General features: G+C 50.1%; 1 protein-coding gene across 1 annotated transcript in view; it reads right to left on the minus strand.

Annotated features, from left to right (window-relative positions):
- PKP1 (plakophilin 1) overlaps window positions 1-10,531 on the minus strand; it is a 48,069-nt gene extending 37,538 nt beyond the window's left edge. Inside the window, exons 1-2 of the mRNA XM_074564128.1 lie at window positions 10,172-10,531; window positions 2,846-2,946 (exon numbers count right to left, since the gene is read on the minus strand). Of these exons, the coding sequence (XP_074420229.1) occupies window positions 2,846-2,946; window positions 10,172-10,373 (303 nt within the window). The 5' untranslated portion in view covers window positions 10,374-10,531. The remainder of the gene's footprint in view (window positions 1-2,845; window positions 2,947-10,171) is intronic.
- Between the last annotated feature and the right edge of the window lie 873 nt (window positions 10,532-11,404).

Here is an 11,404-nt window from a genome sequence, read left to right on the forward strand (position 1 = left end):
AGGCAATGTCTTGGATTAAGGCAATGTAAGAGCAATGTCTAAGTTGTAGGTGCTGTGGAGCAGCAACATAGACGTGGATTGCCTGTTACACCTTTTAACTCTAGGATTAAGAGTAGGTAATTTTCCTGAATACTACACCGGGTCATTTCCCTGAAATATCTGAATTTCCCTGTGCGTCTCAAAGGACTTTGCGACTTCTCAGAAACATTCCCAGCACCAGCTCCAGCTGGAAAGAAGTCCAGCAATTTTGCCTTTACAAATAGATTTGCTTTATCATTGTTTTCATGCCTTACGACCCAGGCATGACAAATAGGAAACATTTTTTAGAATGCCTAGAACCTGTGCAGACTTCCAACAGCTCAAAAGACAAAAGTCAAAGTTAACGCAAGCTGGAAGCTGCAAGCTGGATGTGTGTGAACCTTTAATGCTTTTCTGGAAGAAGCAAAATGGAGGAGGTTCCTCAGTGTGGTCGGGGAGTGTGATGTCTGTTAAGCTTGTTAAGCAGATTTAGGCTTGAGGTTATATGTTCCAATGTGCCAATGGCACTTGGGACTCATCGCCCCTAACTGCAGTCATCTACCTGTTAGGTGACTGCTCCAGTCCAGCTCCCTGTGGAAGGAGATAGGCATCCAGAGGGGCTGATTCATCCTGACCTGACAGATCTCCAAGATAGAGGAGATGAATCACCTCCTCGTACCTCTCTCTCTGTTGGCTATGGGAGGAGCCTAGACAGCTTGTTAGGACTAAATGGCTGATTTTCAGATAGACACAGTTAGGTAAGACAAATTTTACCGTGAATGCTTCACAACTCCCAGTCCCTTTTTCTAAAGGAGCCCAGGCCCTGAAGACCTTTATCAAAGATTTCTAGAATGAAAGGCTTGTAAGACACTTAGGTTTGGAAAAAGACCTTCCCTCATTGGTAAATGCAGAAAAAAAAGCCACGACTTCAGAGAAAGGCCATCACCTTCAGAAGTCCATGGTGAACCAGAAGTGACTGAACTGTTATGTCTACGGTACTCTATGGTATCCAACGGAGGCCCTGATCTTCATAATCATCTTGTAAGCTGTTCACCAGAACACCAAAGTCACTGGACTGAAATCCCCAGCAGTCAGTGGCATTTCTAACTCCCTAGTAATTGTCCAGCTGTTGTGATGATTGGGAAGAAGATCAGGAATGAACAAAGTTAAACAATAATCCTCACACAAGCAACACTACCTGCAGTACCACCTTGCTAGCATGAGCACGAGCTGGAGGGGCAACTGCAGAACCAGGGCTTAGCTCTCTTTAACAAAAAGAAAACCAGCTAGAAACTACTAGAATGGCTGGAACAGAGCAGTTTTCATCAGACAAAGCATAAAAAACTCCCTTCAGGAATCACAATTGACAAACACCAATATATCATCGAACAAAACATCACAGTGACTTGGGTTATGAAGCTCAGGGACTCCACCTCTGGCTCAGGAGTCCCTCAGTTGCACATTTCTGATGGCCACAAAAACACTCTGGGATATATCACTGCCTGCTTACCATGCTTAGTCCCTTCTGCAGGGGCCCGTCACTGTCTTAGTGATGGAGAAAGGACACTTGGCTGGATGGGCCTCTGCTCTGACCCGTCATATCACCCTTTTGGACTTAGACCAGGCAGAAAAACCACCCTCTGGGATTTAACCAGGGCAGCAAAGGACATTGAAACGGGTCAACAGACAGTCTGTAAATAAAAATTTCAAAGACATGCCAGTGCTCCCAGTCCTTCCTACTGAACATGCAGTAGGCAGCAAACCCAGTGACGCAAACCCAGCAAGTGACATTGCTGCCTTGAAGCAAGCATGCTACACCAAGGCCATTAAGAAAGACAGCAGATAAATCTTCTGAAGCTGAGGAATGCTGATGCTATGAACCAGCAAAGGATCTGGCAACTACCAGGAAAAGCTTCAAGCCTCTGTCTGTGTGCTTGAAGACAACAGAAGCACTTTTCCTGGTTCAAACCTTTGATGGTTGACAGGGAGCTGCTTTACAGTCACAGAGCTGTTGAAAGGAGCCCTTTCTTTTTCCCGTATTCAAATCCCAGATCTGTGAATTGCTCCTTTCTGCTTTATAGCTGAAGAAAACCCAGGAAGAACAGAATACCGGTCTGAGGTGGAGGGGGCAACACGAGCACAAGTTGTCCCAGTAGACGATGGAGTGGTTTGGAGTGATTCCCAGTGTACCAAGAGTCTGTCACCAAGGACAAGACCAGGACCTCTGTGGAATGTGTAAACTCAGATTGCACAAAGACAAGTGCTATCTCACCTGTGCTGTTTCTGGCAATCTGTAGTATTTTCTATGGAAATCACTACGGGAGAAGTGGACCACCTCTTTTCCAAGCCCAGTGAATACCTGAAAATGGTCTGCACTAGTACTGAGATTGGGAATAGCTAACTGGTTATAATGCAAATCCCCTGACCATCACCACTCAACCACATTAATGTTCACAGAGAAGTTTTGGTCCATGTTCCAGGTGAGCAATGGATGTGCTCCAAACTTCAACTGAGTCGTAAGAGTCTGAACCCATGACTGACCCTTCAGACAGCTTCAAACCTCTTGTGCGTGTGGATATTAATCCACAAAACCAAACTGAATCTTGTCCACACTAAAACCCTGAAGCGCGTACGTCATAGACAGAGGGTCCTCAACCATCCTCTTCCGTTGCATTGAATTACTTCTAAGACAGCCATAGCCACGCATAATCTCTCAGGCAAGTTCCTGAAGGGCTATGACCTTGCAACATGAGCTCCTGCTAGAGGGTGCTTCTGCACAGGTTACCTCAAGAGTATGCCACAGTTCCCAGATAAAAGAGTATCTTACCGGATATCCCCAGCTGCTGTTTCCTGTTTGGGTTTTGGCATAATAGCTGCCCCGGGATGTCCCGTAGCCATAACCATCAGCTAAACCATCGTACATGGAACCTGTAAATGGAAAAGACACAGTCAGCAGGAGAAAGCAGTCCCAGCAGACACCCCTTCAGACCATAGCGCTCTTTTTGCAAGTGAATTTAATTACTGAAGAACAGCGGAGCTAGAAACATTAGCAGGAACATTGGAAAGACAAGTAGCAAGTTGAGCCCTTGCCATTGCAGGCAACTCATAGAAGTTCATTTCAGAAGAGCTCTGGGAAACTCCAGCCCTCAGACCAATAAGCAACAGCCTGAGGTTTTCAGCACAAAAGACCAAGTGCCATAAGAGCTACCGTGGACGAGAGCAGACAGGGTCAGAGACTAGGCCAATGTTGTAGGTCTTTGCTACAGGAGAACTGGATGATATTTTGTGCTACTACATCCTGGAAGGTCTGAACCTGGAACATACTTCCCTTATTCTGACTTGGAGGTAAATAAAATCTGGCTTTTCTCTGAAATCAAAACTGACCCCCGACTCTTTTGCCAGTCTGGCTTTTCTGGTCTGAATACTAACAACTGCATCAGCACACGCAGCCTGAGCAGGCTTGCTAAATTCAATAAATAGTAAATAACCAACATGATGGGTAAATGATGACCAAGTCAATTTAACACCCGGGGGTCTGAAATAGTCAAACACTAAACACCTGATTGCACTGCCGTCAATTTCAATCTCCAGTCTCTAAAAGATCACTCTGTCTATTTGTACTTTCTTTCCCTGAAAACATATTAAGCTCCATCATTATTTTTGGGGTGCTGGGGAGATATGTGAGACTAAATCACAGACACCTTTTGTATATCACAGATACCTTTTGCAAATATCTTGAATCAGGAGGAACGCGTCTGCCATTTCTACTATTTCTCAGTGCTTTATTCAGAGTGTTTGGAGTTACCTATCCCAGGCCTACTAAAAGCCCTTCCACCAGTGGTCCTTGGCAGTGCAATCTTAGGATCCCTCTTAGAAGCATTTTACTCAACGCTACATTCATCACTACAAGAAAAAATGAAGCAAGTCATCCTCTTTCCATGCTGGAATTCCCTTAACCCCCTTCAGATGGTCCAAAAGAGGGTAACGTCATTTAAGTTTTGTTTTCAAAAGTGCTCAATAATTGTGGCATCCCAAGTCCCGTTATGAGGAAGTGCAAACCCTACACTCCAATTAACTTCCAGGGGAAGTTCTGAATGTCTAATGAAGTACAAAATCAGGACTTACCTGTCCTAAGTTATGCACCTAAACTGGTGGGTAATGTCAGAAATATCCTAATCTCTCTGATTGTTTGATAAGACTCATCTCTTAGATAAACTGGATAAGCTCGACCACAAAGGCCCTGAAGCCACTCAGGTCTTCTACAGCCACCGATCCTTGGAGTAAGTCTAGCTTATTGCCTTGCCTGAGGCATCCAGAACCTGTTATGGTGATTTGGTTCGTGGCTAAAAATTCTTGCATTTTCTCAGGAAGATGATTCCTGTAGATGAGGTATAAATAATGAGATTCGCTTTCTATTGTCAACACGAGAGGAGCAAGACTGCATGGATGGCAGCATCTGAAGAACATCACTGAATGCAGAATAAGCAACTAGAGAGTAGTGTTACAGACATACACTTGTGCAGAAAACCACAGGATCTCATTTTCCATAAAGCCTATAGACTTGGTGGGCATTGCTCTCTATTAATATCTCTCCAGCCCTGATTGCTTTGTATTTATTAAGTACCACAGAACCTGATGACAATGCAAGGAAACAGCCATCGACATGCAACAGCAGATACGATTCAGCTGCATCCTTCACCTTGTGCTTCCCTCCCCATCCTGGGATGTCCCAGAAACTCCAGACCAGGGCATGAGCGTTGGGCTTCATCAAAATCAAGGCATGGCTTGAAATCGTAAAGTTTGGGCCAGGTGATTTACCAGAGGGCAGTTAGCTGATAACAACAGTTCTGAGCACAAAGATAAAGCAATCCCATGATAACAGTTTCCCGGGAATTCCTTCTTGCAATCACCCTCTTGTTCTGTGCAAACATCGTGTACCTGCAGGCGGGAGCACCTGGCCGCGTTTTCCTGACACTCTGAGTGAGCAGTTGGAATAAAGGGTTTCTGGGCATGACTCACAGGTTAATCTGACCGGTCCTCCCTGGGGACCATGCTTTTCCTTTCAGGATCCATTCTTGCCTTGCACTGCACTAAAGACTTCGGGGTTGAGCAAGGAGACACCAAAGATAAGCTGATTTAGGCACATCTCTAATTTTCTTGTATAAATTCACTGCTACATGGCCAAATTCAAGAGACCAGGCAGTGCGTGCAAGTTTATGTTCTTGAGTTGTTGAAGAGTTGCATTCACCTCCAAGAACTTGTATATAAGAGCTTATAAATATATAATTATATATAACCTCAAATGTTCAAGGCATTTTGAAGCTGCCTTGCTGGTTGGAGAAGGTGCTTCTCCTGCCACCACACAACTGTGATTTACTGCTTGGGGAGCTCAGTCAGAAGGCCAGGAAGAACCTGGGGATTTTCTGATGGAGGTGGCTAAAGAAAATACCATCTTTGTTCAGTCCTGTAAGTTTAGACCCTTCTCTGCCTGGTTCATCTTGAGAACCAGCTTGGAGGTGTATCGCCAGCCCTCGGGGCGAGGAAGGATATCCCCCTTTTCAACTACCTCAAGGGTAAAGACCACACAAACTGGTCACAGGTCCCAAGAATTTGGGGTAAAAACACACTATCTCCTGAAAAAAAACCACATTTTGCTAGGCGGTGGAAATGCTCTTTGGGGAAGTTGCCTCCCTGTTGCTTTTTTTCTAGCTATGTCCATATGTCTGTGTCCCATTTGTTGTCATCCAAGCAGCTGTTTAGGTCTCCGAAGTGCCCATTTGCACTTGGACAAACGCAGAGCCAATTAAAACCACTGTATCAGCAGTAGATAACAGATGGGACAGAGGCAGAAAAGACACGGATGGGAATCATTCAGGTGAAGCACCGTCTCCCGGCGACCATGGTTGTGGGCAGAAAATACCCCTGAGGGCTGCTCAGATGCCAGCTGGGCTGTCATAGGGACCCCTCTCTCCCACCCCCAAATTGTCCTTCCCCCAAGGCATTTCCACCAAAACTTGGTCAATGTAGAATCTCATTTCACTCCAGTGGGACGGTTCATGAGGGTAAAAACTAACTACAACAGGCAAAGACTGCAAGATCTTGCACTTAACCACTGTGAGCCCCACTACATGCTCACCTTGCCCTCATTCTCCTCTCTATAACCATAATCGATCACTGGAGAGCAAACGGAGACTTCCATCTAAACCAATATATCTGTGCTTGACGAGTTATTGGACAAACACAGAGCCAAGCTTGACGAGTTATTTACTTTCTTCAAAGGCAACTTTACACCCCTTGAAGCTAAGAGACAGACAGTAAGGAGAAGAATTGTGTTAAACGCGCCATTTTTCAAGCACACCAGTGAAAGGCTTCAGCCGGACACATACAGCTAACAGGGAGCATTGTGGAAATGGATGCATGTTAATAAATATTAATCTGTGGCAGGGAAAGGCAAGACAAGAACCAGTCACTGGTAGTGCAGGCTAGACAAGTTAAGTAATAAACCATGCACAGCTTTAAAACAATAAGGATGATTAAACATAGGAAAAACGTAGTACGAGAAGAGGGCCTGTGGGAGGCACAACGCAAAGCCTGGGTGCCTCCAAGCAGAGAAGAGTTAGTGAAATCCCAGAAGGTCAGATTCTTGCAGGAATGACCAAACTCCATTCCTGCCTTCTGGCCTACGAGCTAAAGGGTTCCAGAATTTTTTCTATACCAGTAATCTAAGGTTTGTGGAAGAGTGGGTGGCTTCCACTGAATCATCTCATGCGGGGCGAAGGTTACAGAAGTCTTCAAAAGACTTACTAGCCCCAAAATCTCCTCTTCCCTTCACATCAGAGTAATGGACGCATTAGAGCTAGGTGGAATCCCATCAGAACTAGGTGGGATCCCATTAGAGATACGTGGGATTTCTCCCCTCTCAGCCACAGCCGGCATAGCAAACCTCTAAATGACAGCTCAGCCGCGAGACAGTTGGATACGACACTCCCTGGTTGGGTTTCCTCAAATCTTTGCTCCCTGCTATACCCTGCCAGCCAGGGACGAGTCATTGGCAAAACTTTTCTTTAGGCAGAGGACTTTGCAGACTGGCGCTGGTGGCTACAAGGAGCTGGTTCGGCTTGGCCTGGCCTTTTCTCCTGCCATGCCACTGAAATGAATTTTCCCTGGAAATTTGCATTATTTGCAAATTCCGAGGGAGCCATCTGGTTAGCTATTGCCATGGTGAGAAGGGCAGATATGCCCTAGGGCAGACCCCACAGACCCAAAACTCTGCACCCGTCCTTGGAAACACCCGCAGCTGCTGTGCTGAAAAAAGGTCCCACGGGGGGTGCAGGGTCATGCTGCTTGCAACTGGTTTCTGCTCACTGCCCTACCCCAGCGCACGCCAGTTTGAGCCCAGATGGATCACCTTGCCCTGCTGTGGCTTGTGCACACGTTGGGTGGCACCAGACCTTCGGATCTGCTGGACTCCAAGTAACCAACTAATTTTATGTAGCCATCAATTAGCAGGACATTGAGGGAACGCCTCTTGGCCCTCTAAAGAAACTCCAGTTATAGGATACAACAACGCCCACCCCTGCGACATGCAAGAGGGGTCCATGTCCATGCTCCCCGTCCTACATACACGGGCACATGCGTTCCTGGAGCTGGGGAAGCTCTGAGCTGCACTTCAGCTCCTGCTCAAACCACAGATCAAAATGCAGCAACAGAAGCTGGACCTGGACCAAGACCTAACCAGACACGCGCAGGAAACCGTCTGGGTGCAGAGGGAACAAAGCACTCGAACGTTTATCAAGGGGCTTTGTGAATTCCCCAGCCTGGGTTTGCCTTTGAGGAGCATCTCTGAGAAATCACGGGGGGATGCAGGTCGCTGATGCTGGAGGAGCATTCGAACAGGCAGACATCCATGCCTGACAGCCTGTTTGTAGGAAACATTAATGCTTCTCATTAAGTCTGCTCAGCTAATCTTTGGACTAACAGCAGTAAAAAATCAACGCAACGCTTGCCCTTGAAAGTTCAGTCTGACAGCCCAGCCCAGAAGAAAAGCCCAAGAATAACTTCTTGCTCTTCTGGGATTCCCTCCAGAAATGCACTGAGAGAGCAGCCGCCGGGGTGAATCGTCAGGACCTTCGTGCTGGCCAGCCTCCCCCCGGTGGGAGCGGGACGGCATCGGCCCCATGTTTGGAGGCAGCTCCTGGGAGCTGGATGTGACTCAGCTTCCCTGGGACACAGAAACCAGAGCTGCACATCTCCACGCAATTCCTATTCCCAGACATTCCCAAAAGTGTCTGGAGGAGGGGTTTAGCTTCAGCCTGTCGAGCTGAGACGGGCAGCTTGGGAATTTACTTTTTTTTTTTCCCTTTCCCAGAGGTTTCGCCTGGGCTCCTCTCCAAGAGGAATAATCCCCCTCTGCCTTCCTTCTGTCCTGCCTCTGGGTGGGAGACATGTCTGCCCGCTTCTCCTTGAAATGCCCCTCCACTGGAAAGAGAGGCTGGCAGTGCCCCAGTCCCCATCCAGACCCTCTCGTCCTGCTTTGGATTTAATTTTGTCAGGTCTGGCACCGTAAGACCTCAGGTAATAAACCCTCCTGAGATAGGGTTTCTCTCATCGCCTTCCATTTTGGCGGCAGAATAAACCTCTCCTCACCCCGTCCCCAACCCATCCCTTGGAGTCTATGTCCACAAACATGCAAAAAAAGGAGAAAGCAGAGATTTGTTCCCTGCAGTGTCCATCGCAGGTCACTGCACACACACACCATCCACCGCGAAGCTGCTCTGTGCCCTCCGTTGCAGCCACTGCAGTGTGTACAGCCAGGATGGCTCCTACGGGAGCACCACCTCCACTCCTTCGCCTGGCACCTAGTGCCACTTGGCTTCTCCTGGTAAACCAGCCCAAAATGTGTGTCTGGACCAAGACACCTCACCAGCGCTGGATTCAGCCTCACGATCCAGCTTGGGAAAGCTGCCGGACGAGCCACGGTCCCTGCAAGAGGTGGCAGAGGCTGGCCCAGCTCACCCAGCTTTCCCGCAAACAGCCTTCTACACACAGCTCCGGACATGGCTGAAGGGTTCAGTCCCAGCCCTGGCACCCCCCTCTCCCGCAAGGCCTCGGGCTTTGCCTCTTCCTGATGAACTCAGCTGGGCCAGGGAGCTCCCAGCAGCTGCTGGCGAAGGCACGTCCAAGAGCCAGGAGGTTTCGTGCTGAGGCTGTCACAACCCTCTGCGTTCGCAGCTCCCAGCTGGGGAAACCTGGGGTTTACCTCCAAATCACCTTTCTCCAGATGCAAGGACGGCAAAGAAAACCATTGCCAAGCCTTGGCCCAAAGATGAAGGTATTCCAGTAGGAAACCCGTCTCCAGGACTCAGCTGGTTGCTTGCTTTCTATGGCACAGACTGCATGGAGGTGGACTGGCTGCCCAGACCCCTACATCCCTTTCTACCCATCTGAAAAACAGAGGGGGCTGCGGAGCATCCCCACCGAACCACCGCAAGACACTGCGGTAAGAAAAGGACATCTCTCCTCCTAACTCATCTCCTTCCTACCACTCACACTGGGGGGTCCCGGAGGCTCCCACACTTCTCAGGAGACATGTTGGGAGCTTCAGAGGCGAATCCAAAGCTCCGGTTTGTGTGCTGTGTGTAGGCAGAGCTCTCCGCTCTCCACCTGCCGCGACTCTCAGGAGGCAGCTGAGCCCCCAGCTTGTGGCCGGCTCCCACCCCATGGCATGGAGGAAGAGCATCGCTGTGAGCTTTGGCCATCCGCAGGAGGGGACGGGTCTGGTGGAGGATTCCAACCACGGGGGCACTCACAGAGGAAGGATTTGCCAAGGTTAGGCAGCTACTCCAGCTTTAGAGCCAGGGAACAAATGGTTAATTGCACCACACTGAAATGTCCAAGCGCCTCAGGGATGTGGAGCAGTGCAGCGCTCCCAGGAGATCAGCTCCACCGGGGGGAGTCGATGCATCCAGCTCCACCTCTTGTCCTAACTCTTCCATCCAGTGCAAGAGACCTCGGCATCCCCTGCCCGGGGTAACCCACAAGAGACACGAACCGGTCTGTCCCCCATGAACAAAACCCCACAAAAGCACCCCTCAGCATCTGCTCTGTCCCCAGAGGGGACGCCCTTGCCATCCAGAGCGCGGTGGGATTTTACCTCGGTTGGAGTGGCCCACGCTCGACGACACGGATGACTTTTGCTTCTGCCGCTTCACCGTCATCATCACTTGCTCTTGGACCCGCTGTTTTCCCGTGCCCTTCGTTTTCAGCTTGTGGTCCGAGGGCAGAGCCAGCGTGGAGCTGGCCTGGTCTTGGAAACACTCATACGCCAGCGCCGTTTTCAGCGGAGAGTGAAGCATGGCTGCGAGCAGACCGTGGGGCTGGGGGGGAGAGGGGTCTGCACTTCACCTGACCGCGCACCACGCAAGGCAACAGCAAACGCGTCTCGTGCTGGGGTTAATCTCCCGAACCCCTCCTTGCCATACGTCCCCCGGCCGAGGGTGTCTCAGGGCTCCTGCTCCCGGCTCGGCTCCCCGGCGTGTGAGCAGGCACACCCTCTGCCAGACTGGATATACAGCCCTGCCTGCACACACCCACGCGCTCCCCGCCGCGGCTCGCTCGCAGCCCCCGCGCCGCCGCTGCAGGGCACGCGGCTCCCCACTGCCCTCGCCCCAAACCTGCCTCCCCCAAAACGGATGGGTGGAGGGGGACACGCGGGCCCCGCTGGGGAGCGGGCCAGGCTGGGAGCCATGAGGGCGCTGGGGATGGACATCGCCATCCCCCTTGCCATGGAGGGCTCATGGGTGGGGCTTTGTGGATCTGGGTAGGAAACGGTGCTCTTCGGCAGCCGGAGGGCTGGAGGATCTCCCACACAGCCTGCTCATCTTGTGTTTTATTATTTCCCTTGGTCTCAACTGGATCAAAATGGTGTCTCGGTGCCAAGAGCCTGGGGATGCCCCTGCTAGTAGGAGGCAGCATATGCACAGGCCATGGGTCAGAGGAGCAACGCTGCCCGCAGCACCCATCCCTGCTGAGGGTCCAGCCTCCGTCCCCCCAGGATGCTCCCGAGTCAATGTGTCCCATTTGCAGAAAGCTCCCTCTGCCCGCACAGGTTGCAACCCCCCCCCGGTGGGCCCAGGACTGCAGGGTCACCTGCAGAGCCCCTAAAGCAGGGGTCATGGAGGGTCCTGCTGACTGCAGTGTGCTGCTGTGTTCATGGGGGTGACACCTCTTCCCAAATTTTTGCAGGGATAACCCTATGGAGGAATCAGAGCAGCCGCCAGGCAAAGAGTTGGGGTGACCTTTGCAAGTGACTTGGGGTAGCACAGAGAAAAATAGGACTTCTTAGCAAGCAGAACAGAAGATAAAATGGCTGTGCAAGAAACGACAT

This window comes from Larus michahellis, chromosome 21, assembly GCF_964199755.1.
Source record: "Larus michahellis chromosome 21, bLarMic1.1, whole genome shotgun sequence".
Taxonomy (NCBI): domain Eukaryota; kingdom Metazoa; phylum Chordata; class Aves; order Charadriiformes; family Laridae; genus Larus; species Larus michahellis.